Here is a 27,723-nt window from a genome sequence, read left to right on the forward strand (position 1 = left end):
GTCTTGTTATCTTGATGGTCCTGCAAACAATCACTCAAATTGATTGTTGGTGATATAGGTACAGTTACTGCAGTCCAGAATTTTTCTCTTATTAGATATATTGAAAATAATGGAGAGTGAAGGATTGACCTGCTCAGGTGTTTTGTCTTGTTCCATCTAGACAGTCAATTCAAGCCTACATACATCTTTCAAGAGAAGATGCTATCCCAAATCAGAAAGTTAACTTAAAGAATAAGGGAGTCTCCTAAGAAATAATATGTGATTGGATGCAAACAGCAGTAAATTAATTCTTGAGATACAGGGAGGTTCTGCTGCTTTGAAGGAGACAGTGGTGTGTCATTTCTTCAATGGTTTAGATAATTTTTCATCCAATCTCCAACCTTCCCTTTCTCAGTAAGGTTGTTGAGAAGTTCCAGAGCGCCCTAAAGTAACAAATTATCTGAACCCATTGCAATTGGACAGAGACACATTTGATCACACTTGCTGATGTACAGCCAGGATGGAAATGGTGAAACTGTCTTGATCCTTCTTAATCTACCAGCAGCTTTTGATACCATTGATAATGGTATCTTTCTAGACCAGCTAGAAATCTAGGAATGGAAGGCCTGGTGTTGCAGTGGTTCTGCTCCTTTCTCCTTGGTCTTTTCCAGTCAGTGTTTTCAGGTGGGGAGAGATGCAATCTGAAGCTTCTGGGTTCAGGTTCTTCAGGACTTGATATTTCTTCAATAATATCAGTCTATTCACAGAAACAGACACCATTACTGATATTGTTGATATTATGGCTATTATTTTCTGATTCCATTCTTCAAAAGTCTCCTTTAGTATTTTCATTGTCATTACACTTTGCATCATCTGGCAGGTCTATATATCTTTCCTCCTTAGTCCCTTCTAGGGTCTAGTTTTTGAAATCATTAATTTCTTTATTTATGTTATGTAAAAATCAAAACAGAATCTATTTCCCGTGGGAAGCTGTTTATTCTTTAAAATTAATTCCAAAATCTTATTATATAAATTTTAATATTCAAATTTTATCTGGACCCTTAAACTGTTCGTAACTCTCTGGAAAAAAAAAGTGTGTTTAGTTTTTGCTACTTATTTCAAATTAAATTCTTAACATTATGATTAGCATTTCTTTTGTTCAGAATTAAAAGCAGACTTACAAGGCCTTTTCAGACTTGCCATCTTGAAGGTCTTTAGAAGTAGTTAATGAGTAATTTCCCAAAATGATCAGAAGGTGAGGTTTGCGAAGTTAGTTTCCTTTAAAAATCTCCACCATGGTTCTGAGCAATATGGCTAGTCCCGTTCCATTCAAACACATAAAAAAAGCATTATTCTGTAGTCTCCTTATGGGGAGCAGCCATTCAGAACACACATAGGTAATCTTCCATCTTCTCTTTATCCAGAGGGATTCCAAAGAACCGATTCCTTGGATTTTGCAATGATCATCGCTTCAGTTCGTCATATATTCCTCAGAAATCCCAATAGGGTTGCACTTCACCATTCAGAGCTGGTGCACAATTCAAGAATTCTCTTGGACCCACAGCTCCTGCCCAATTAGGAACTGAACTAGTTTTAATAGCACTACTTGGGGGTCGTTATATTAATTGATTAATTAAAATAAATAAATAAATAAATAAATAAATAAATAAATAAATAAATAATAGCAATAAATTCCTTCCTTCCCTCAACTGGGAATGTCCATGTTACTCCAAAACATGTTGTGTTTTTGTGCTAATATTTGGCCTATTAAATATGGCAATTAATGAAGCTTTTTAGCAGAGCTGTGTTGATTATGAGATGTTAGAGTTATAACAGTTATGGGCTGGAGAGTGACAATTTTACATGGAACTATATAAATGAGTTACTGGGGTTAACACGCATGTCTCAGTTTTCAGTGGTTTTTTTTTTTTTTTGGTCATAGGACATGTTTGAGAAGAACTTATTTTACAAAGCAGAAAGAATTTAGCACTTTTTCCTACTTCTCCCCAGGATGTTTCATATTCACAAGCAATATCTAGCATAATAAGGAATGTTCTGCTATTTTTTAACAAGTCTGAAATTCAACTGTGTTTCTATGTTACCTACAGTTAATTTGAAACTCGGGTCTTACTGAGAGCCAAAATGAATAACCTTTGTCTTCAAAGTGATATAAATGTTATTTTTGCTGTAAGAAAAAGGTATCCTCTAGAACAGGGGTGTCAAACTCGCTTCATCATGTTGTCACGTGACATATCGCGACTTTTTCTCCCTTCGCTAAAAGGGGGCGGGGATGGCCAATGTGTGACGCATCTGGCCTGTGGGCTGCGGGTTTGACACCCCTGCTCTAGAAGGAGAGTGATGAAAAATAATATTAGACTACTGGTTTTTTTTTAATTTGTTCAACAGAATAATAAGAGTTGGGAGGGACCTTGGAGTCTTCTAGTCCAACTCCCTGCTCAAGCAGGAGACACTACCATTTCAGGCAAATAGTTGTCCAATCTCTTCTTAAAAACCTCCAGTGTTGGAGCACCCACAATTTCTGGAGGCAAGTCGTTCCACTGATGAATTGTTCTGTCAGGAAATTTCTCCTTAGTTCTATGTTGGTTCTCTCCTTGATTAATTTCCATCCATTGCTTCTTGTCCTGCTTTCAGGTGCTTTTTTGTCATTTGTTTCTATCTTGTGAGTAGAAACTGTTTACAGCAATAAACACAACACAACTGCTTCTCCTATTCCTCTCTATCTTTAGATGGGAAGCTGGGTTTGACTTGGCATCAATATTTTTACCCAAAGATTATTTTTTCAAAGCATTAACAAAGAATAACATTCAATCATGAGAATCTGTGAAGTGACACCCCCCAATGTTTTACCACCTTAGTGAACACTAGGACTTGCCTATAAAACTTGTGTATATATGCCTGAGCAATGTATATTATTCAGCTATGGTCTGCCACCTCAGTATTATATTCTATTAATTAAAGCACTGGGAGCAATAAGAGAACTTGTTTTATATGCCTTCTGAGTTTTATTTCTGCTTCAACGATTTCTGTATTTTTAATCAAATATTCTAGATTTATTTTATGACTCTTTAACTTGTGGAGCACTCCAGGGTAGTGGTAAACTTGCATTTGCACAACCAAATGTTAAAGACTCTGGTTTGATCTCCCCCTTTTTTCTGTTTCTTGCTTTCTATAGGAATACAAAACCTGCAGTCCAGAGGCCTGCCCAGAAGTGCGGAGAAGCACACCCTGGACCCCTTGGACCCCTACCAATATTACTCAAAGCGGGGCCCGCCAAGAGCAGCGCTTCCGTTACACCTGTCGTGCTCAGCTGGCTGATCCCCATGACTTACAGTTTGGCAGAAAGAAGACAGAGAGTCGGTTTTGCCCCAATGATGGCTCCGCAGTTTGCGACACAGATTGTATGTCTTGCCAGAAGGCAGACCTCTTTAATCTCCTTGTTTCAGATAGTGGAAGCCTGGGTGGATGAAACAGAGGGTTGGATAAGCAACAATCTGGGCTGCTAGTAGATGAGCAGATCAAAGCCAGCTGGTAGAGATGATGAATTCTGGGAAATTAGAATACATGAAACTCACAGGATGCAGTGGGAGCTTCTTAATTTCTATGTTTATAAAGGTGCTCACCTCAAAATTCTCCAGAATTACTTTTACTAAGTAGAATTGCTCTGGGTACATAAGTTGATTAGCCGATTAATCATCCCAGCTGCTATTTGTGTTTACTTATTTTGTGAGTGTTTTATTGTTTTAATGTTTTTTAAATTATTTTGTTTTATAATTTTAGAATAGTAATTCACCCAGAGTCACTTGTAGGGTTGGGCAGCTATAGAAACTAAATGAATGAACGAACGAACGAATGAATGAATGAATGAATGAATGAATGATGCTACATCAGGTATCCCAGATAAAACTGTGGCAATGAGTGTGGCACTCTAATTACATGCAAAAGTATTGTAATCAGAATCATCTATAGTAGTGACCTCCCCCCAATCTTTTGACTGGTTCCCGGAGGACAGGTTTTCCACAGATTGGGGGGGGGGTTCGTGCACTGCCTGGATCCCACACGTGTGCAGATGGGGTTTTGCTCACTTGCACGGACTGGTTCCTGGTGGGCCATGGGCCAGTGCCAGTCCGCCGCCCCCATGGGTGTGACTAGATGAAATATTTTTGTTTGTCTACTTACCGAACTTCTGTTCTTTTTTCTCATTATTTGATGAGCAGAGCTTATATTTGAAATAATGTGCAAGTTTGCAGGCTCGACATGTTTTTAACAGGGCAAGGCTTCATTTTATGAGAACAGCCATGAGAAACATTTATGAATTTATATCTGATTGGGATTTCTTTGTCACTTAGATGACAAAGCACTTATTAACTCTCCTAATATACTTTGCAGAAGCATTCTGTCTCTGGTTCACGTAGGCTAGTAAACTGCATCCTTGGGGTCTCCTATTTATTTATTAAATCATTTGCAAATAGATAGACTTTGTTGTCAGCCACAGACCAAGAAAGACATTTCAAGATCATGATGAAAAACTCAATTAAGAAATCAGCTTGGTTGTGGAAAAAGCAATTTCCATGCTAGGAATCAGAAGGGAGATACGTAAAATCTTAGATATCAGTATCTTATATACTCAGTAGGATATATTTTCCACAGTTTTGGTTGCTGTATCTTGAAATGATACTATATTGCTGAAAGAACCAGAAAGGATTCCAAAGCAACCAGACAGCTGACAAAACTCCATTATAAGGAAAGATTACAATTTGCAGCTTTTAGTTTAGGGAAAAAAAGGAATAATGAGAAAATTATTAAATATTACTTATATAATGCTGAAACGTGTTTGAAAGATAAGGAGAATTTCTTAAATATTGTATACCGGTAATTAAGGTAGGTGTAATTATGCTGCCACAAGATTGTAGTATTAGTTTGCTTTCTGTTTGTTCCCCTCATTTCTGCTGGTTGAGTATTTTGGGAACAGGATAGTAGATGAGATAGTCATTTATCTTTTCCCCCAAAACTCTTAAATTTCGTCCTAGTTTTCCCCTAGAGGTAATCATGCCATCTTCTTTATGGTGTCTTCATTAATGTGAAGAATGGAATTCCTTTATTATCATTTTGTGCTATCAAAGCATAAAAATGTAGATGAGATCCTTTCCCTGGTGCTTACTCAGCACTAGACGTTGGCAGAAAGCCAGAACTAAAACAGTCCTTGCCTTGGGAGTGCAATACTAAGGAAGGTAGACATATCTTAGTTAAGAAGACCAAGCTGAATTTGATCTATGACATACTTCAGGAAGAGGAAATGGAAACTTTGCTTCAAAATTAAGGTAGCTGATCTATCAATATCTAATGAGATATATCATGAATTATTTAACAACTTATTTTAATTTATTATAATGGTTATCAGGTCGTAATTTCTGATTGCCTTTGTATGCCAGTTTCTAAAAAATGTAGGCACAAGCCTTTCCTCTTATTACTGACTTCATTCTGCCCATTTGTGTAAAATCAGATTACAACCTGGCCAGAAATTTGTGCTGCCTGGGTCAGAGACCTCCTTGCCTTGTTTTCAAGAAAGAGAGGTGGAAAGAGTATACCCTGTTTTCAGTATAGCTGGGTTTTATGGTGCCTTAAGTATTGCATTAAACTGCAAAACTTTGAACTTGGAGCAGAGTAAAAAACAAAACAAAAACGAAGAGGGCCAAGAGATTATTAACAATGCTTTGCCTGCTAGAAATGGAGACGAGATGTAATTCATTGTGTAATAGAGAAAGTTGTAGTTTGTCCTGTTACCAGGAGGATGTTACATGCCTGTCCTATCAGGTTTGTTTGGATATTCTGTGCCCTACTAGTGTATTTAGTTGCCACCTTTTATTTCTCTCCCCAACTAGCTCTTGTTGATGACCTTCTGAAAAGTGGCAAGACCTCTATCCGGATTATCAATGGTGGCTGGTCCTTTTGGGGGGGTTGGTCATCTTGTACCCGAGATTGTGAACTGGGCTTCAGAACCAGGAAGCGAATGTGCACCAATCCAGAACCCAAGAATGGTGGTGTTCCTTGCATAGGCTCTGCAATGGAATATCAGGATTGTAACCCACACCCTTGCCCAGGTAAGCCCTTTTTTGGTTTAGCATGTAATTTAAGAGCATTGGTATTCCAAGCATTGGACCACCTCTCTACAAAATGACTTATATTGCTTCACTATATCATCCTAATTTCCCAGGCTGCTCTAAAATATCCAGACCACTATGACAGCATACTGCCTGCATTTAAAAACAATATCAAACTTGCTACTAGTCCTGAATAGTCCAGATTGATCCTTTCTTTACTGGTATTGGCATTTTCACACAGAACAAAGTGTTTTATCAATTGCAGTGGTTCATACATTAAAATAATGATTTTAATCCTTAAAACTCAAAATTGCTTATGGTCAGATTTTCTCAAAGATTGCTTTCCCATATATTTTACCTACTTGAACTGTTAAGTTCTTCTTTTGAGGTTTTCTCTGAACACATTGACTAAGTGAAAAGAGGGAAATAATATCTTAGGCAGGGAAAATATGTTCAGTTGTATGACCTCAGGTTTATCGTATATGCATTAAAGACTAACTATTTTTGGAGGTAGTGTCCTTGTTAATTTAAAAATCTTCCAGAAAGCCTCGCATTATGGCATTTTGGGTACTTTCAGTGAAGATGCTTGTATTCACTCAAATATATTTAAATGCATGTCTTACAATCTCTTCATCTGAACATCTTCAGTGTTTTAATTATTTTTTAGTTTCAGTAATTTATAATGTTTTACGTTGTCTTAATATTATATTTTTCGATCTCTCACCTAGTGAACTTGTATTAATTGGCAGCTGTATAAAAATATAAAAAGTAAGACTAAAATGGTAACAATAGTACCACCTATCTGAAAAATCATTTCACTATAATGTTTGGTTTCTCATTAATAGCAATAGCACTTAGATTTATATACTGCTTCCCAGTGCTTTACAGCCCTCTCTAAGTGGTTTACAGAGTCAGCATATTGCCCCCTACAATCTGGGTCCTCATTTTACCAACCTCAGAAGGATGGAAGGCTGAGTCAACCTTCAGCTAGTCAGGATCCAAGTCCTGGAGTGAGCAATGAGTTAGCCTGCAATACTGCATTCTAACCATTCTAATCACTGCGCCACCACAGCTCTTATTGCTGTTATTTGGGTTGAAGTAGACTAAACTCAGAGGTGCATATTTGTTGTGTTCTATTTCATCTGCAGTGAAGGGCTCATGGTCCTGCTGGACTCCTTGGTCTCAGTGCTCAGCAACATGTGGAGGTGGACACTACCAGCGCACCCGGACCTGCACCAACCCAGCGCCAACTAATGGGGAGGATATCTGCATTGGGCTACACACAGAGGAGGCCCTATGTAATACACACCCATGTGAAGGTAGCAAGCACTTAATTTGTTCTTCAGGACCTGATAGTATAGTGCTTTCCAAGATTACTATGCAACAGTAATAACTACTGTTTAACTACTGATAAATACTTAGTATTATCTTTCCTATTGACATCCTCCAATTAGGCTGGAATTACAGAATTTCAATCAGTTGGAAGGCTGTCTTCTCAGCTGCTGATTGTCACCAGTTCTGGTATGAGATCTGATACCTTAAAAGCCCATTGATGGAAAATAGCTGACAGGATTCTGTCATGCCATCTTCACAGTTTTTTTAATTAAAATTAATACATTTAAAGAATATTCAGTATTCCACAAAGAGGGCAATTCTATTGATAGCCTTGAAAGTGCTGTTGAAAGAGTTAGTCATAAAAGCATGACTGTATATTATCCATTCCCAAATGGTTACTAAAAACAACTGTAGCAGGAACATTTTATTCCAAGTTGGAAGCTAAAGGAGGAGGTTTTGATTAAACTGAGAGAAGCACAGTAAGAGGTTTTAGCTTACTTTGCTAAGTGAGGATGTTCTGTAAAATATGTGCTAGGCATACATCTGAAAAGTTACGTTGATAATCATCTTATACTATCAATATGTTTTTGAACTACAATTCCAGAGCTGAATGTTCAGCTGAAGAATTTCATTCAAATCTTTAGTTCAGTGTTTAGTTCTTACACTTTTTTCCTAGCGTGACACTGAATCATCCTGCCTAATTTATCTTATTTCTGACATACATAATTTTAAGGAGGCTGGTCTGAATGGTCTGAATGGAGTTTATGCAATGAAGATAGCATCCAGTATCGTAGTCGTTTCTGTGAAATCCACAGCCCAGGATCTGTTCAATGTGCAGGGAACAGCACACAGTACCAAGAATGTCTGTATAATGAAATCCCTGGTAGGTAGATTTTCATATGTTTTACTACACTAGAGAGGCAAGAATCTGACTAGTTGATTAAATTTTTTTCCCATATGGAAATTTTTTTTTTCCCATATGGAAAAAAAAAGTGATCGCTGCTAATATCAATAGGATGGTGTGTGAAGCTGAACGAATGGTTTCTTTTTCATGTTTCATAAATTTACATTCATAAGAAGATGGCATTTGGCAAAGTAAATGCCAAATAATATTTGTATAAATAATATACAAATTAATGCATGATTATAGAAGGTAGGTACAAAAGAAATAATTTAGGAATAATCTATACTTTGCAGGAGTATAATCATTTTGCAAGTGGTTATGATGAGTTTTAGCCATGGTTGATTAAACCATTTTCAAGAAGTTACCTGTCTCATGTAGAATTACAACTAACATCTATTTTATTTAGCGTATGGCTAAAATGTTAAAAAGCACATCAGTTACATGCTTAATGAGCAAATGTCAAACTATTTTCTCTATTTACAAATTCAAAAGTAGATTATATATTTAGGTTTATATGGGTGGGAAGGATCCAATGATTCATAAATACAAGATATTCTGCACTACAAAACAATTAAGTTTGCATTAAAGTAAGATGAACTTAGATGAATCAGATCAGTGACTAGCAGAGGTATGCTAGTCACTGGTAACATGAAAATAAATCGTTAGAATACTGACATATCTTTGTTCATTGCTTTGTCTGGTGCAGCAAATTCCAAGAATACTATTATTCTTCAGTTAAAAGATGTGAAATTAGTAATATCATATAAAGCATAATAAAGGGTGGGTTAGGGTGTTTTAACAGTTTTATTTATATGACGAATCTTTTAAAATTTTAAATGTTTAAGTCACCTATGCATGACTTTGGTGGCTATATAAATTTATTTAACAAATACTTAGCTAGCTTGGAGTCGGGAGACAAAAAGATAGTACGTATGCTATATACTATGTTTTTGCCTTCCAACTCCAAGCTAGCTAAGTATTTATTAAATGCAACTTGAATTGTTCTACTCATTTCTTCGAGTTTTTATATATATATGTCTATGATTTGTGCACAGGTCTTTCCACAACAGAATACTTTTATATTTGACTAGTTCTCAATCTGATCCACATTTCTATGATAACAGGAAGCATGTTCTTTTCAAGAAGGATTTTTTCCCCTGTATAATATTTCATTCTGTATTTTTCACCAGATCTCTGAAAGAGTTTCTTGTTTGCAGCAGAAATTAACATGCCACATAGTGAGCAAAATCATTTTAATTGCCTGTACAGTGTCGCAGATGACAAAAGTGATGTTTCCCCCTCCCTTTTTTTCATTTTGTTTAGTAATCCTGCCAGCATCAAGCATTGATGAGAGCACGAACTGTGGAGGTAGAGTACAGCTAACTATAGATCTTGCATTTATCTTAACATGCCTACTCTTTTCTGGGATGCATCAACCAAACCATTAATCTGTGTGATTCACATCCTGTTGATATCCCTAATTCCATTGGAGTCTCCTTGTCGGAGTTGGGGAGGGAAAGTTTTTGTGATATGGTTGTGAGATTCTCAGAATAATTAATTACCAGGGAAATCAGAAACTTTTCTGGTGTAACTCCTGTTTCATTGAACTAAAAAAGATTCTGTGTTTTTCTTAGTACACTCTTAATTGTAGAGTTGTCACTGGGTGTCTCTACTGTTCTCCAGTTCAGGTTAAACTATGGCTAACTAGGTAAAAATAATTAAAAAATTATTCCTCTAAATGGCAAATCTGAGGTCAGTTCTGTAATATTTGTTATTTTTATAAAACAGGGCATGTTTTATTTAGAAATTCACATTCACTTACCGTAGTTATAAATTGTTAGTGTACACTAAAAGTGATTAAATCAAAATACATTCAACTGTTGAGATCCCCTCCCAGGCCTCTCTCTTTTCCTTCTACACCCTTCATTCTCTTTCTAGTTAACTTCATTAACTATCCTAGGTTCCAGAATGTCCTTCACTCTTCCCTATTTCCCATTATCAAGGGACCATTCTAAAAATCCTGAAAATTGTAGCTCTCTACATTGCTTACTTCTTTATCAAATTTATTTACTATCCATTTTGCGGTTCTAAGAAATGCCCACGTTTTCTGAAGAAATAAATCGACTGAAGAAAATTTCCTTGGACATTTTTGTCATCTTCCATTGCAGAAAGCCTCAATACAACTCCAGTGTTTTTTGGAGTGGTAACTTAGCAGATGGGGGAAAAAATTGTCTGCTAGGAAATCAGGCACCATGCTTACCCATGCAATGGGTCATATGCTTTTTTTTGAAAGCCTCAGGGTGGGAGGAAGCTTTGGGTCAACCCTTGTAAGCAGGCAAAGCAGAGGAGGAGTAATTGGACTCAATAGCCATGATGCTTTAAGAACAAAAATGGCAGGGAGCCTTCTTTGGCCTGCAAGAGTGAAGTTTTTTATTTCGATTTTCCTTCCATGGAACTCTTAAATGTGCCTTGTGTTTTAAATATTCTTTTTACATTAGCCTTTGATCTACTTAGGTTGCTTATCACAGTATTAAACCTGTTACTGACAACAGTAAAAATACTAGCTTCTAGGATGTGAGAAGCTGGGGACGTCAGGATAGTTGATATAATCATAATGCAGTAAGTTTTTCAGGTGCCTATAACGGTGGGCCCTTCTTTATCAAGGTGAGAAACATCGTTAAAAATCTACCTATAAATCCCAGGGGTACCAAGGCAAGGCAGCCCTTGTAAGATCTGAATTGCCTTAAAAAGTTGCCAGTCACTAAGTTTTATCTTCAGGAAAAGTTCAGGGAAAGGCATTTTCAGAATCATTACTCTGTTCTCTGTAGTTACTTGTAAGTTATGACCAAAGACTTTGAAAAGGGCAGAAGAAAAATTGGCTTTTTATGTCTCCCAGCATAATCAGCTGCAAATACTGATGGCTCTTTTCCCTCTGCTTTTATTTTAGGTGAAAGTTGCTTTTTAATGCATGTGGTATTTCATGACTGGTAGCAGAAAAAAGAAATCTGCTTATCTACAAACAACAAACTTTATTTGGTCCTTTTAAAGTTTTGTCCCTTGTTAGATTCATGAGATATATTTGCTCAATCCTTTCAGAACAGTTTAATAAGCAATTTCTTTCTCCGGAAGAATCTTTAAATTGTAGATCTGAGATTGGGGCTGAAAATTCTCATTTATCTCATCAAGCTATAATATCCATGAGAAGTGCAGGGGCATAGAACTATTGCATTTTTGTAGTTACAATGCCCTTGAAAATATTTATAATATTGTGTGCTCCTTTGCTGATGCTCTAATGTACTATGAAAGAAAAAAAAAGACCTTCACATGCCACAAAAATTTCCACATGAAAAAGTATTGTTCTTTTTGGAATTTCTACTGCACATTTAAAAATTGGTTTAGCTTGCTCCCCTCATCAACAAAGAACTGTTTCTGTGAGACAATTGTGAGGGTATGTTGAGAGGATGTTTGTTGCTCAGAACATTTGTTATTCTGTAACTCCATGTATTCTTCAGCTGATCACACAAGGACAATCTTACCATTTAATAAAAGTGCATTTTTCTTTTCCCTTTCAACAAAATGACCCTGAAGGTTACACAATGTATTAGGACTATAATTGGCAGGAACAGTTTTAGGGGCATCAAAAAACATCTTAATGCCAGCTCTTGCCCACCACAGTCACACTTCTTAGCAAGTCTCTTAGACACAGCCTAGACACATATATTCAAACTATCATATATGAGGGAGCAAAGCAATTGAAAATAACCAAATGAGCCAAAGTCAGGAGACAAGCCTTAAAGTAAAGGAAGTATATATGCATGTGCATCTTTGAATCAACATTGATGCCTAGCGTGTCTGGATAAGTTCCTTTAGTTTCCTTGGCAAGATTTAGGAAGTTGTTTGCCATGACCTCCTTCCTAGGATTGAGAGAGAAACTAACCCCAAGTCACCCAGCTGGCTTCATACCTAAAATAGAATTAGAAGTCCCAGTCTCTCAATTTCTGCCTTAACCTGTCACCAAATTGGCTCTCTAAATAGAGAAGGCAGCATGGATAACCAATGACCGATCTAGGATCAATTGCCCATAAATCCACAAAAAACATATAATACACAGGCAAGAAACTAGGCTAGGGTTCAGATTTTGAGACTTTGACATCGTGATGAAAATGGCACCTTTTACTCCTTACATTATTCCTAACCCTGCTAGGTCAGTCGGAATTCTGATTGATATTGTTCCAGAGTCATTTGTTGAGATGCAAGTGACATTCATACAACTGGACTAAATAAATAAATAAATCACTGGGGGGGGGGGGGCATTAGGGCAGCCTTCCAACTAAAATATCAGGAGTCAGCCCTTTTTTATCATCTAGTTTATTTTATTTCCTCCCTGGCATTTTAAGCAACCCTGAAGTCTGTTTTCCTTTACAATTAGTGAAATGTGCTTTCTATGACAGGCCCATTCTTTAGATGCGTATTGTTTGTAAGCTTCATTTTTTCAACCTGTCAGCTTTAATGTTTAGTTTCAGTTTCAATCAAAGGAGAAAAACTTTAAAAAACACACACACAAGGTATGAGTCCATTAATACAGAATTGCGATGGTCAAACTAATAGAAAGGGAGTAAGATATATGCAATGTCCTGGGTGTTTTCAGAATTGTGTTTTGCTTGTACCAAGGGAGCAGAAAATTATTCTGAGGCCTTTATGCATTCAGTAGCCATCCAAATATCCATTTTTATGATTGTAATGTATGAGTATTTTTTATCAAGGGGACACCTGTTATCCAAACTTTTGCAGATGAAATCATAGAAAAAGAACTGAGGTAGTCTCTAGAGCCTCTGAGAAGATACAAGCTTCATTTAATATGTCTTTGCCATACAGTTCACTTCTCTATATAATACTGATTTTAAGGGAAGGGTAGAAGGGATATATTGAGGTATATATACACATTCAGGCATATAGACATAAAACTTAGAGTCTATCTGACACCATGTCATTCTCTGTGGCTTATAGTGTTTAAAAGCAGGAAGCAATAAAAACTTGGCAACCAACCTATCCCAAGGCCTGGGAAAATAGCCAAGTTTTCAGTGACTTTTTGAAAATCGAGAGGGTGAAACCCACATGGATCTCAGGACGGACAATGTTCTAAAGAAGTCCGGCTTCCTAAGTCCCAATAAATGGCATTATTTCATCAAGGAAACCTGGAGCACATCTATTCTGTCCATGATCAGAAACTGTTGGAGATAGATGGTTCCTCAAATTAAGCCCTGGGCCATAAAAGACTTAAAAAGTGGTAACCAGCCCTTGAATTTCACCCAGAAGCCAGCTGGCATCCAGTCAGCAATGAATATGATAGCACAAGTAGCCTAGATAGTAATGGACAAGCATACTGTGAAAGAAGTGCCAGCATGGTAGCAATGTATGAAACCTTGCAATACTTTGTTTACAAATTGTAGTACAAATGTTGCAACTTACGGTTGAGTAAAGTGGTGTTTTGCCATTTTTGTGTCACTGATCTTAGCATCCTCTTAATACATTTCTTCCAGGTTTTAGCCTCATCCACCTCATTGCCACAGGATTATCCTGTTTCTTTGGCTCTAGCCTCTTAACCTTTGTGATCTACGTTTACTGTCAACGGTGCCAGAGACAATCTCAGGAGTCAACCGTTATCCACCCCACCACTCCCAATCATCTGCATTACAAAGGCAACACAACTCCCAAGAATGAAAAGTACACGCCTATGGAATTCAAGGTAAGAGATTACATCCATAGATTGATCTCCTTTAAGCATACTTACTATTCATTTGCAGCAGAAATAGATAACCTGTGATCTTCCAGACTTAATAAACTACAATTCCCAGCGTTTCACTATGGATTGTGCTGGTTCGGGCTATTGAGAGTTGAAGTTCTGCAACTTTGTATGCAATTTTCTTGTTTTCTTTTGCAGTACACTTTGAGTTGAATTTTATAATCAGTAAAATCATGTGGCAGAACTATACTAGCTACTGAATCTCCTGATACGTCTTTGTCTAATCAGAACCTACCACATAATTCTTCTGATTCTGTTACTCATTTTGTGCTTCCTTTTTAGGCATGGCCTGAACGGAGAGATTTGTTGTGGCTTTAAAAAATCTGCTTTCCCACAGAGGATGGCCTTGTTTTGGCTCATCACAGTCATAAACATAAACTTGGTAATATAACTGAGACATATTTCTGAAGGGAAGAGCGCTAGTGGATATTACCAAGTCTATGTTTATGACTGTGATGATAATTGGATAATAAGCGCAGCCTCCTATTAAAGGCCAAATATTCAGTTATTGACTGTGCTTTCTTCCATTTCCCTGTTTTTCTTTAGATAACGCTGTTCACGTCAGGTTCCTCTCTTCATTCAAATTTTAATCAGTGTCAGAAGCGGTCAGAAAACAGTTTATTTTGTTCAGAGGTACACCTATAATACATTTGGTGAGCATAGGAAACACCATGTTGAAATAACCAAATGAGTTGTTTGTTTGGTAGGCTTATTCATAAGAAAATATTCTCTATTGTGTATGCATTGACTTGGAAACCTCTTTTTTTAGTTTTATCTGCAGTTTCCCTGATCAAGAAATGATCCTGGGAAGCTAATAAATATTGCAGTATCAATTAACACATAATAAAGTATCTAGCAACTCCAAGCAATAAAGTTTGGGGACTTTATTGATTGGAGACTTTGTCTTTATTGGGGACAACTTGGGGACAAGGGAAAATACCTTCAAAAGCAACTGATTAACTTGCAGAGATTCTGGCAAAGTTTACTATTCTTTGCCTGTAGTTAAACAACAAGCAAAGAAGTAAATAGGGAGCAGCAGGGGTGAAATACTACCTGTTCATACCAGTTCTCCTGAACCGGTATTAATAAAAGCTACCAGTTCGGGTGAACCGGTAGTAAAAAAAAATGCTACCGGTTCGGGTGAACAGGTATTTCCGACGATCAGCTATGCCGCCCAATTTAAATTCGCTAGAAAGCAGGAAATTCTGCTTTCTAGAAAATCTAAATCACATGGCACAGCTGTTCCCTCCCCCCTCGCTGTTCTACTTACCTTAGAAAAGGCTTCTTAATCCTCCTTTTTCAGTGCTACATAATAGCGCCTATGGTGCACATGAAGCGCACGTTTGGCCCGCACCACACATACGTGCGCGAAGCGAACTGGTAGCAAAGCAAACCAGTAGCAGACTTCAGAACATTTCACCCCTTGGGAGCAGGTACAAAAAACAGTATTTTTTTTGTACTATTTTTTTTGTACAGAGGTGGCGCAGTGGTTAGAGTGCAGTACTGCAGGCTACTTCTGCTGCCTGCCGGCTGCCTGCAATTTGGCAATTCAAATCTCACCAGGCTCAAGGTTGACTCAGCCTTCCATCCTTCCGAGGTTGGTAAAATGAGGACCCAGATTGTTGGAGGCAATATGCTAATGCTAATGCAATATGCTAATGTGCAATATGCTAACTTTGTAAACCGCTTAGAGAGGGCTGTAAAGCACTATGAAGCGGTATAGAAGTAAAAAAAAAAAGTATGCACTTAAAACCAATCCCAGTTGGGAGCCTCCTTGGAAAATCATGCTGATAATACAGCAATAACAATAGCACTTAGACTTATATACTGCTTCATAGTACCTTACAGCCCTCTCTAAGCCATTTTACCAAGTCAGCATAATGCCCCCAATAGTATTTTACCGACTTCGGAAGGATGGGAGGCTGAGTCGACCTTAAGCTGGTGAGAATCGAACTGCTAGCAGTTGACAGAATTAGCCTGCAATACTTCATTTTAACTGCGCCACCACGGCTTCTTCCACAGATTTTCAAGTTTTCAAATTGCATGACAACAATTTTAAAATAATATTTAGAGCTGGAAAATAGAATTTGTCATACAGTATCAGTCCTTCAATCTATCAGTCCTGTTTGCTTGTGTTTTGAGCCCTGTGAGTCTTTATTCAGGCTTCCCTTGCCCTATAGGTGCCAGATTGCCCATGGGAAATCTACCACTGCCAGCAAACAAATGGAAAGGAAATACTCAGTTCTACTGGTACATAATTTCACGGATGCATGCATGATCAGTTGGTATGCAGGCTAGGTGCATCAATAATAATTTTAGAATCTGGAAGAACTAAATTTATATTGAAGAGATGGGAGAAAAACTATCCCCCAGCAGAGCCTCATTATATCCAGGCTGAAAGTGGAGTGTCAGCTCTTTCATTCATGTTTTAGTTCCTTTCTGTGATTTAAGGAGTTGCATATTTTTCCTCTATACAGAATGCCTTACTTGATCCTGTACAGAAAAGGTGTTGCAAGAGGAAGATTACTTGTGTCCCTGCTACCCCCAGCCCAAAAACAAGATTAAAACCTACCTTAGAAGCTATGAATAGCCAGTTTTGTCTATAGGGATCTTGATCGGCCATAGAAGGAAATATAGCATATTGCTTTACTTCATTTTTTTGGATGATGAAGCAGAGCTAAATACTATTTAAAGTCTTACAGTATACCTAAATTGGGATCCTTGTAGCTTAATAGCCTATTTTGAAAACTAATTTGCTGCTTCTTCTCTAAATCTTCCAAATGCAAGTGGAGATTGCAAGACCAGACACTTTTCATATCACATTCACTATGTCTCAGTTGGCTAAGTTCTAAATTGAATTAGAACTTTTCTCCATGATAGGTTATCTTCTTAATGCAGGAAACCATTTACAAGTAGTCCTCAACTTATGACCATTATTGGGACTGGAACTTCTGTTGCTAAGCAAGATGGTTGCTAAGTGAATCACGCCTGAATTTACAACGTTTTTTTCCCATGATTGCTGATTGAATCACTGGTTAAATGAAGCAAATCCAACTTCCCCATTGACTTTGCTTGTGGGAAGCCAGCTGAGGAGATTTCAAAATAGTGATCAAATGATCTTGGGATGCTCCAACGATCATAAATTCATATCTGTTGCCAAAGGCCTGAATTTTAATCATGTGGTTGCAGAGGATGCTATGGCAGTCACAAGCATGAAAATCAAGTCGTAAGTCATTTTTTTCAGTATTGTCATGTCTTCGAACAATCATTAAACAAATGGTTATCAATTGAGGACTATCTGTATGTTAGGACTACATGCTCCTCTTCCAATTGTTGCAACTATCTGTGGATTTTCTTTTTGTTGCTCTTTGTTACTTTTTTATTGGAAGATCCTTTGGACAGCTTTCATGAGGAAATAATGTTGAAATAGTTTGAGTATATAAAGAGCATGTTTCATTCAGTTCTTTGCTGCTACCAATAAGCACACCAACTCCTGCATGTAGGAAAATGGCTAAGCTACTTTCTTTGGAGAGGCCACTGTTATATCTACCGATTGATTGATTACATGCCATCAAGTCATTGTTGATTCATAGCAACCACATAGATAAATGTTGCTTCATGATGATCTGATTCTCAAGCTTCGTTGTTATCTCCAAATAAATGAATTTCCAAACGCCCGATCTTTGAGGAAATTCTAAGTTGATCCTTCAGTTCATCCAACAGTACATTCATTGCAGGGGTGAAATCCAGCAGATTCTAACAGGTTCTGGAGAACCGGTAGCGGAAATTTTGAGTAGTTCGAAGAACTGGTAGCAGAAATTTTGAGTAGTTCGGAGAACCAGCAAAAAACAGCTGGCCCTAGAGTGGGGTGGGAATGGAGGTTTTGCAATATCCTTCCCCCCAGGAGTGGGGAGGGAATGGGGATTTTGCAGTATCCTTCCCCTGCCACACCCACCAAGCCACACCCACCAAGCCACACCTAGAGAACCGGTAGTAAAAAAAAATTGGATTTCACCACTGATTCATAGCTATTGGAATGGAGTCCATCCCACTTGCTGTCTCTTCCTCTTCCTGTCCTGTCCTCTTCCCTTTCTTTCCACTTTTTCCAACATTGGAACTTTCTCCAGAGAGCTGGATCTTTGCATAATGTATCCAAAGTAGGATAATTTGAGTCTGGTTTTATATCTATATAGATATGTATATGTAAATATATTTTGGGTAAGGAAATAATACATTTCTTTTTCTTTGAGCAAGGACTGTATTCTCAAAGTGGTAAAGCCAGAACAAAATGAAAACTGTCAAAAATCTCCATTCCCTAAATTTTAATGCTAGTTCTTTGCTTACTTTATAAAACAGCCTGAGTACGTTGACAGTTCCTGTTTCTGCAGTAGGTTTCTAGAAATACTACATACGCGTCACTGAGAATGAGCAGAGCTGAATGTCATTTGGTCTTTGGAGCAATCCTCTTATGCCTGTGAGCTTTTTGTGAGATACTCTGATTTGTGGGGGAGATAATAGCTCTGTATTTTCAGTTTGCCTTGAGAGGCACAAAGCCTTTTCATATCCTCCTTTTTTCTCCTAGTCCTTGACTACATGTCAAATTTTCCAAGTCATGCAGTCAGGAATTTGCAAAGGGTCATAGGTGGAGAGCTAAGGAAGTTTACCCTGTTTGAACATGAATACCTTGAAATAATAGAAAATACTTGTAGCTTGGGTTTTAGATTTTGGCAGTGGTTTGCTCTCCAAGCTTGTTTCAATTTAGTTTCTGAACATTTTATTATGAGACTAGGTAACATCATCAGCAGGATTTTCTTGTCCTATTCTCTTTACCTTATAAATGTCTTGTCACAAGACATTCATAAGTTAAGGAGAATAGGACAAGAAAATTCTGCTGATGATGTTACCTAGTCTGGTAACAAAATGTTCAGAAACTAAATGGAAACAAGTTTGGAGAGCAAACCACTGCCAAAATCAATATCTCGAATTTAGGATTCTTCCTCATCATGGCTATTTCAGTAAGCAAGTCTCAAAGACTGGTGTATTTTGTGTTTCCTAAATCGTGAATTCAGTGTGGTGTATACCAATTAGTATACTGGTTTGGTGTGTAGCAGTTAACTCTTACCAGTTCTAAGCCTAGAAACCAGGAACCTGTCAGTTCTAGTGCTGCCTTGGGCATGAAAACTGGCTAAGTGACTCTGGGCAGTCACTCCCTCTCAGCCCAACCTGCCTCACAAGGTTGTTGTGGAGAAAACAGGAGGAAGAAGAAGTATTAGGTATACTCGGCATCCTGAATTACTTATAAAGTAATAAAGGTGGAATAAAAATCTAATGCATGCATACATAAATAAAATTTACATATTGCTTAGCGCATTGTAAGCCGCCCTAAGTCTCCAGAGAAGGGCGGCATATAAATCAAATCCTCCTGGACGCACGGCTGTCTTTAGAAGGGCATACGACGGCCGTGGCCAGGGGGGCCTTCTATCAGGTCCGCCTGATATGCCAGTTACGCCCCTTTCTGGATCGGGACTCCCTACGCACGGTCACTCAGGCACTCGTCACCTCTCGTCTGGACTATTGTAACACTCTCTACATGGGGCTCCCCTTGGGGTGCACCCGGAGGCTCCAACTGGTGCAGAATGCGGCCGCGCAGGGGATTATGGGAGCGACGGGGCGCTCCCATGTGACTCCTCTCCTGCGCGAGCTACATTGGCTCCCGGTGGACTTCCGGGTGCGCTTCAAGGTGTTGGTGATCACCTTTAAAGCGCTCCATGGCTTAGGGCCGGGGTATCTACAGGACCGCCTCCTCCCACCAATTGCCTCCCACCGGCCAGTTCGCTCCCACAGAGAGGGCCTCCTCAGGGTGCCGTCGGCCAGGCAATGTCGGCTGGCGACCCCCAGGGGGAGAGCCTTCTCTGTGGTAGCACCCACCCTCTGGAACAATCTACCCCCAGAGATACGAGTGATCCCAGACCTCCGGACTTTTTGTCGGGCTCTCAAAACCTATTTTTTTCAGTTAGCCGGGCTGTCCTGATTTTATGATTGGTTTTAAATAATTTTGATATGGTTTTAATTGGAATGTTTTAAATTAATGGGCCAAATTTATTTAATTATTTTAAATTTATTTTAACTTTTGTATATAAAATGTCTTATTTTTTGGCTGTTCACCGCCCTGAGTCCGAAAGGAGAAGGGCGGTATAGAAATTTGAATAAAGATAAAGATAAAGAAATTAAAAAAATAAATAAAAAATAAACATCAATTCGCAAATTCCATTGTTATTTGTGGGTACAGATGCAATTAAATGGCTACGGATGAAGGGCATTCTATTGTCCTTTCCTGTTTATTGAACTCCTTCCAAAACGTATTATCCGTTGTTTTTAGGTTACAGTGGCAGAAAGTTGTTTGCAAGTTAATGCGAAAACATTTAATTAAATCCATGTTGATTAATGCAGAAATGACACATCCTGTTTGTTTCAGGAACAGCTTCATTAATTGAGTTTCCTGAATTTCCACTGTCCTAAAAATATTAGCTTCTTTCTGTTCCATTATCAGAGGGAGTCCCTTAGAAAGCACTAAAATGTTATTTAATGCCAGGATGGTGTTGAAGGCTACACTGAAGTTTTTGAAGATGATCCACTGAAATTTGTCTTCTACCATAGATGCACAGTCTGAGAGTAAAAGATCATGGGTTATAGGGATGGGAGGGAAAATTAAAATAGGCAATAGGGGTGCAGTTAGGCTGAGTTTAGAAAAGCGGGTCCTTAAAAGAGAAAAGTATAGAAGAGTCATGTTGGGCTACTAGTAAATGAAGGTCCATTTAAAAAACTGAAAATGATGCTTAGAAACTCACTGGCAATATACATGTGGATTAGTTTTCTCCTATCACAGCTTCTCCTATTTGAAGAACTATAGTTTAGTAACTGTTTATCAGTGGTGATATATCTATTTTCCTCCACCACAGAAATTCAGTCCCCCGGTTTATTGGGAGAATGATAATTTAAATAAAGTAGGGAAGTTAATATAAATGTAGATCAGAAAAGTGGAGCCAGTAGATGGTGAGCATAACATCTGTAAGGGGAAATTAAGCATCTGTTCTGAATTGGTGGATGGAGGAAGCGTGAGATGAAAGAAAGACCGAAAATAAATTCTGTTTATTTCCCTGCACAGGTGAAGAATCACCTCATTCTCCAGATATTGCTAACTGCAATTTGGGGGGGGCGGGAGAACATTGTACTTCATCAAAATCTAGAGGACCCCCCACTCTCTGACCTATTCAACAACAGAGTGAAAGGATGAATAAGTACTGTTGAAATTAGCAGAACCTTTTATGAGTATGTGATTGTAATCTTAATGTCATAAGCAGTGCTGAAAACCTTCTGAGGAGGTTTTTTGCAATAATCCTCTCTATGATATGAATGGCTAATGCATTAGTTCCACCACATTTGAGATGTCCAGTTTAGGTCCCTCGAGCTCTCCTCTCCAAAAGCACAGATGAATTCGAGATGCTGAAAAGTAGGGCATCTGCTGTAATTAATGAAGTGGAAAGCTTTCAGTTTATTAGGAGACCTAGTCAACTTGGGCATTATTTAAATGACCCTGTAGAAGAATATGACTGAATATTTTGTAATTACAAGCTTTTGTTTTAAATGTTTGGGAGAAAAAGCTGTTAGACTGATTAGTCACAGCCACAACTACTGCTATAGGTTCTCTCACCCTACATTTTTCTGCTGTTGTTGTAACCCTGAATTTTAAAAATAAAAGGCATAAGGAGAGTAACCAGAATTCAGGAATGACAGAATATAAGTAAAAATGAGAACCCGGAGCTGATATATCATGTGCTACACTAGTGACATAAAGGACTGTAATTATTCAGACAAACCAGTTCCACCATTAACGGAGCAGAAGCATATTTTTGACACTGCATTTTCAGGTGCATGTGTTGTGAACATGTGGAGCATGGAAGAGAAGCAGCGAGCATCTATATCAAGAGCCACAATACATAAAAAAAAAACAAGGATACCAATGATAACTTTATTGCCCATTTTTCCATCGTCAATCATTCCCGTTCACCAGTCAGCCAAAAGGTTGATAGCATTGTTTATGCTTTGAATCACAACATTAGATAAGGTTTAATTTCAAGGAGATTTTACCTGCCTAAGCATTAAGTTTCCGTGAAAATTCATTCAGCAGAGATAGAACTACTGCTGATGGCAGTAGTGTTTCAGCATTTTCCAGGATGATAAGAAGCCTGGGCACTTTACAATTGCAAGATAATCTCACCCCAGATTCCCTTCTCCTCACCACTTTCCCATTATTATTATTTTTAATAATATTCTAGGTTGTGTTGTCAAATCTTTTAAGAAGGGTAAGGAGAGCCTTTTTCAAATCATCTCCTCGGCATTTATGTTTATTATATTAGCTACAATTTATACAGCACTTTGGCAGTATGGTGTTATGTTCAGCATGAATGAACATCGTAATACAAGCTATTTACATCATGCATTCTAATAGAATTCCTTACATCATCATCAGCTCAACCAGATTGTTTGGATTGTGATACCGCAAGCTATTTAAAATTTAAAAAACTCAAGCACTGCACTTCCAGCCACTGCTTTTTAATGGTCTTCCCCACCTGATGACCTCTTGATGTGTTGGATTACAACTTTCACAATTCACAATTCCTAACCTGCAAGGCTGCTCTTAAAAGAGCAAATTCCAAAAGGCTCATGTACATAATTTATGTTATAACCCATCCGTTAGTCATAACTATTATAATTTATTTATTTTGTTATAAAATTTATTGGCTGCCTATTTTACCATACGGTAACTCTGGGCGGCTTTGCAGTCATAAAAATGTTTCTGAACATATATATAAAAACATAAATAAAATAAAACCAAACATTAAAATCTAAGGACACATGGGGGGAGAGGGGAATCAGTTGTTACTCAATTAACCATCTCTCCTGTACTGTTATCCGATTGGGGCCCCAAACCAGCTGGCAGATGTCTTTAGGCCCTTATGAAATGATCGGAAAATTGGGGACCCACCTCACATTGGAGGGGCAAGTTAATCTAGGATGGCTGACCGATTTTAGTTTTAAAAAATACCAAATTGTTCTGTGGATCTCTTAATAGAATCTGAATCTCCACTAACTATGTTCAGAATGCTGAAATCCCAGCAGGATCAACAGGATCTGTGCTGATTGCTCCATTTGAGGTTCAAGCTCTGGCATTGGCAGTTAAAATTTTTCATGGTTTTCAGGTTTAGACAGACTTCATTTCTGAAACATTGGAAAACAGGCCACATGAAGTAGATTGAGGAGGCTAAAGGGACCACATTACTGAGAGCACGAGACACTTGAAGTGTTCCCTCCACCCAAGATCCATCTAATCCATAATGTCTGTCTAACAATGGTTAGTCCTATGTTTCCAAGAAGACTCAAGCAGATAACTTCCTTTCAAAACATCCCACTGTCAATTCAATACACACACACACACACACACACACACACACACACACTCACACACACACGTATTTGCATTGAGCATGCACAACAGCCATTTCATGGGAAGAGATGGACTATTTTGATCATATTGGAAATGTTTTGAAGTAGCATGTTATACACTCAAAATAGTTCTGATGTAACCAGGGATATTTCAAATTTGAAAAATTTTGCAGTCTCATAATTCTGTCTCTGTTTTCACTACCTAAAATGGCTATGCAGAATAACTGAAACTGAGATAAAATATCGAAAGGATCTCAGAGGATTAATGACTCTTAAACCTGAGTCATGGGGCTTAGATCTTGTATTTAGTGTTCGGGGCAATCTTACTTTGAGCATCGGTTTGCTGGGAAACATTAAAGGGACGGTGCACATCCAAAACGTTGGCTTTCCACAGTCTAAGATGAAGGAAAAGGTTGACTTTCTGCATGATCAGCACAACTCTAAAGTGCTCTCGAGGCAGTTAAATATGTATTAGCCAAATTTGAAATATTCAGTGCAAGTACTTTTTCACACACCATATAATTTAATCATGGTTGCTGGTTTATAGGTGGTATTAAAAAAAGGGAGCAGGCAATGGATACATCAGTGTTAAAAAGAAAATCACACCCATTAGTGCTGGCCATATAGAAAACATTCTTGGAATTACTCAGAAGGTGTAAAGGAAAGTCTTTAATGAGATTGGCCAAAGAGAGGAACAATTCAATTAAGAAGAATTCAAGGAAGAAAGTAGTCACCAGATGCCCCTGGTGCTAGCCATATATTTAGCAGGGAGGGGAGAGCTGAGCTTATAAATGAAAGGATGAAGATGATTGAGTTTAAAAAATTGCAATCTGGGACGACTTAAGTGTAGGAAATGTCAGCAACTCTGAATCAAGCAAGATTAAGCAGAAGAAAGGCTTGTCCGTCGATGAAAACCAGACTTATGACATTCATAGAAATGACATCCTTAGGCATAGAAGGAATGTTAATGTCTCTGTAAGGTAGCCTTCCCATCATTAACAATATGAGACCTGTTTTCATCTGGTTAGCACAGTATGAACTTCATTCACCAATGAGAAACATTCATTTGCCAATGAGAGACATTTTGCTGTAGGCAAATATCAGTGCCATGGACCAAAAAACATTCTCTGGTGTGTTTTTTCCCCCTGTATTTCTATTTGGGAGGAAGTTGAAATCTTAGGGGGAAGAAAATCAGTGGATTTTTCAGCTGGGAAATGAGAATAGAAGGAGAATGTGATGTCGCTTGACAGTGTCTTGTTCCTGGCAGGTCGTCATTTTGGCTGCTCCCAAAAATAATATTTATTCTGCCTCATTTTGCATGATAGCAATAGCAAAGCAGTTTTTCCATTTCCAGAAGTATGTGACTGAGCTGGGCACGTATTTGTAGATAATTTGTTTTGCCCTTCCAAATCACACTTTCCTCTCTTTTAGCTTGCTCTTTTCATTGTCACTGCCTTTTCTTTAGAAGTAGTAGTCATCTCTCTGCAGTATGCCCAGATGATCCATGAAAGGCATCAAGAGGGAGATTGTCCCCGATTCAGCCACTAGTCCAAAGCTGATGAATTGCAGCAGTTTGGAAAACTACCATCAGTTTCTCTTTGACGCCATTTTTGCACCACCCTCTAAGCAATCCAGACTGTTTTGCTACTCATAAGTTGCATTTAGAGCAAAGGATTTCCCCCCATTCAATTTAGAAAGCGTTGACAGATAAAATGGCAAAGCAGATGTTGTCAAGGGACAGAGGCTGATCTGAAAAGAAAAGGGTTTGGTGACAGGTTGAAATGGCTCTGGGGGACAGAAGCTGCATTCTGTCTATGCTCTCATCTTGCAACACTAAATATCCCTTCCAGGGGCTTTTGATTTATATCATGTCAGCTAGGGAAGGAAAGCAAGGAGTTAGCAGTTCGGCTCAGTCGAAAGCCATTAGTGCCTTCTCCCAACCCTCTTTTAATTCATTGAGCAATCAGCCATGCTAGGAAGGTGTGGTCCCCATGCAATGAAATTACTCTGGCAGAGTAGTGATACATCTTGCAGAGGTGTCATTAGCCTTATGGCAGGAGCGGCAAGCCCGGTAGACTTGTCACATTTTTTAATATCAGCGGATGCTGCTACTTAAGCGTTTGAGTGTATGGTTGTCTCATGCTCTGCAGAATAATAGCGAGCAACCTTTCATTGGCTTCAGCCACTTCATTGATTGATAGAATATCTGCTATGAAGTGTGGGTTTATAGCCACTTGCTGGGGGTGGGGTGGGGGAGGAGGAGGTGTAAGTAGCAGAATAAAATGGGAAATGTGATAAATGAGCCCTCTGTAGCTTACCATGCCCATCTTTGCAGTCATTTTGTAAGATTGCCCACAGGTGGCCTCCAAATTCTAAATAAGCTTGCGTACCCAAAATGTTTTCCAATTTCTCATCAACATTGAAATGGATCTGACACCCAGATTTCGATCTCTGTTGTACTATCTGAACAGAGATAGAGTTAAGCACAAGAGTAATCAGGAAAGAGTAAATAGGCTAGTTGGAAAGCTTGGGCCATTGCCATCGAATTGTTTGAGGACAGGTATGTTCCTGCCACAGTAGGATTATAAATAGATTATAATTTGACTTTTGAGCTAGAATTTTCTGAAAAGTTCCCTAAACTTGGAAGAGTAATCTGGTCCATAGTTTAGGTAAAGTTTGGCCTATTTCCAACTAATCCTAACTTTTGTTATTCCGCCCATAATGTTTCTCCATAAGTGTAATTCAATACTGTTTAAACTTTCTAATTTCTACTTGTTTTATATTTAGTAATGTTAAAAAATAACCTTGGATTTAAATGTTGTCCTTTATTATACTATTCTTACTGCCAAGTACTGTTTGGGATGAAAAAGTAATTGCCCTTGTGTTTTTCTGAAGGAAAGAGAATAGTAATGTGTTTTAAGTTTTAAGGAGAGAGCAGTTGAGAAACCGATCGAGAGCCAGATTCAGGAATTGGAGTACCACTGCCCAATTTTTCTGTTTATCTTCAACAGTTTACAAAGTGATGATAGAGAATCATCTTCCAAATACAAAAATACCTGTGGGTCTTGGTTTTATAAAAGTGGTAGGGCTCAATTTCTTCAGAGCCAGAGGCATTGTATCCCAAGCAACAAAAGGTTTGTACAGAGAAGTAGAGCTTAGCCAGAGAGAAATTTATAACTGGAAGTGGTACTAGAGAACAGAAGAGACAAGCATTGTAACACAGATAAAAAGTAGGATGAAACTAGATCTAAAATTATTTTGTTCTTCTTTTACAGACACTGAACAAGAACAATTTAATACCAGATGACAGAACCAACTTCTATCCTTTGCAACAAACAAATGTGTACACAACAACCTATTATCCCAGTACACTGAATAAATATGAATACAGGCCCGAGGCCTCTCCTGGAAGGACCTTTACTAATAGCTGATGACGATCTGCCTAAGAACTGGATTACTTCCTATATGATTTTTATTTTTAAAATTGAGTTTATGGACCAAATATTGGCCCAATCTATAGATGTAAATATTATAAGTGGGCCTTTTATTTTCTCTCTTATCGGTGGTTTTACTTTCAAGTAGCACATCTCCTTAAGTGGATCTTCTGCTTATGGATAATGGGTGGTCTAGGATATTTGAGGAGTATTCAGCTAGAGATAGCAGATCCTGTTATGGATATCACAGTTTGAGTTGTCCCTTCGGTGTCTGATACCAAGATAATCCTGGAACCAGCCCTAATGTTTGTGTGGAATGATACGACTACCCAGTACAACTTCAGAAGTTCTGTGGACATTGGAAGAGAAATCCTAGCAAAGCGCTGAGACTTATTCTTCATATGCCTACAGGTTAATAGTATTAGGAACATCATCCATCAGACAGACTTGTGGAACACCATATTCAAGAGTTTGGCTTTTAAGCTTCAGGATCATCAGCATTTTCTGTGACATGGCGAAATATATGCAAGCAACCTTTAATGGGAAAAATCCTGTCAGATTTATAAAGCAAATGAGATAACTTCACACAAGAGAAATGTTTTTAAACATTTCTAAGGCAAAGTGGTAAGACTTTTTAAGTTTGGA

General features: G+C 38.1%; 1 protein-coding gene across 1 annotated transcript in view; it reads left to right on the top strand.

The window, feature by feature from the left end:
• The window catches only part of SEMA5B (semaphorin 5B), a 188,520-nt gene extending 161,388 nt beyond the window's left edge, over nt 1–27,132 (top strand). Inside the window, exons 15-21 of the mRNA XM_070957086.1 lie at nt 3,173–3,398; nt 5,880–6,098; nt 7,247–7,417; nt 8,167–8,316; nt 9,661–9,705; nt 13,878–14,083; nt 26,920–27,132. Of these exons, the coding sequence (XP_070813187.1) occupies nt 3,173–3,398; nt 5,880–6,098; nt 7,247–7,417; nt 8,167–8,316; nt 9,661–9,705; nt 13,878–14,083; nt 26,920–27,075 (1,173 nt within the window). The 3' untranslated portion in view covers nt 27,076–27,132. The remainder of the gene's footprint in view (nt 1–3,172; nt 3,399–5,879; nt 6,099–7,246; nt 7,418–8,166; nt 8,317–9,660; nt 9,706–13,877; nt 14,084–26,919) is intronic.
• The last annotated feature ends 591 nt before the right edge of the window (nt 27,133–27,723 follow it).

This window comes from Pituophis catenifer, unplaced genomic scaffold, assembly GCF_029215685.1.
Source record: "Pituophis catenifer annectens isolate HBS135680 unplaced genomic scaffold, rPitCat1.0.hap2 SCAF_1, whole genome shotgun sequence".
In the NCBI taxonomy this organism is placed as follows: domain Eukaryota; kingdom Metazoa; phylum Chordata; class Lepidosauria; order Squamata; family Colubridae; genus Pituophis; species Pituophis catenifer.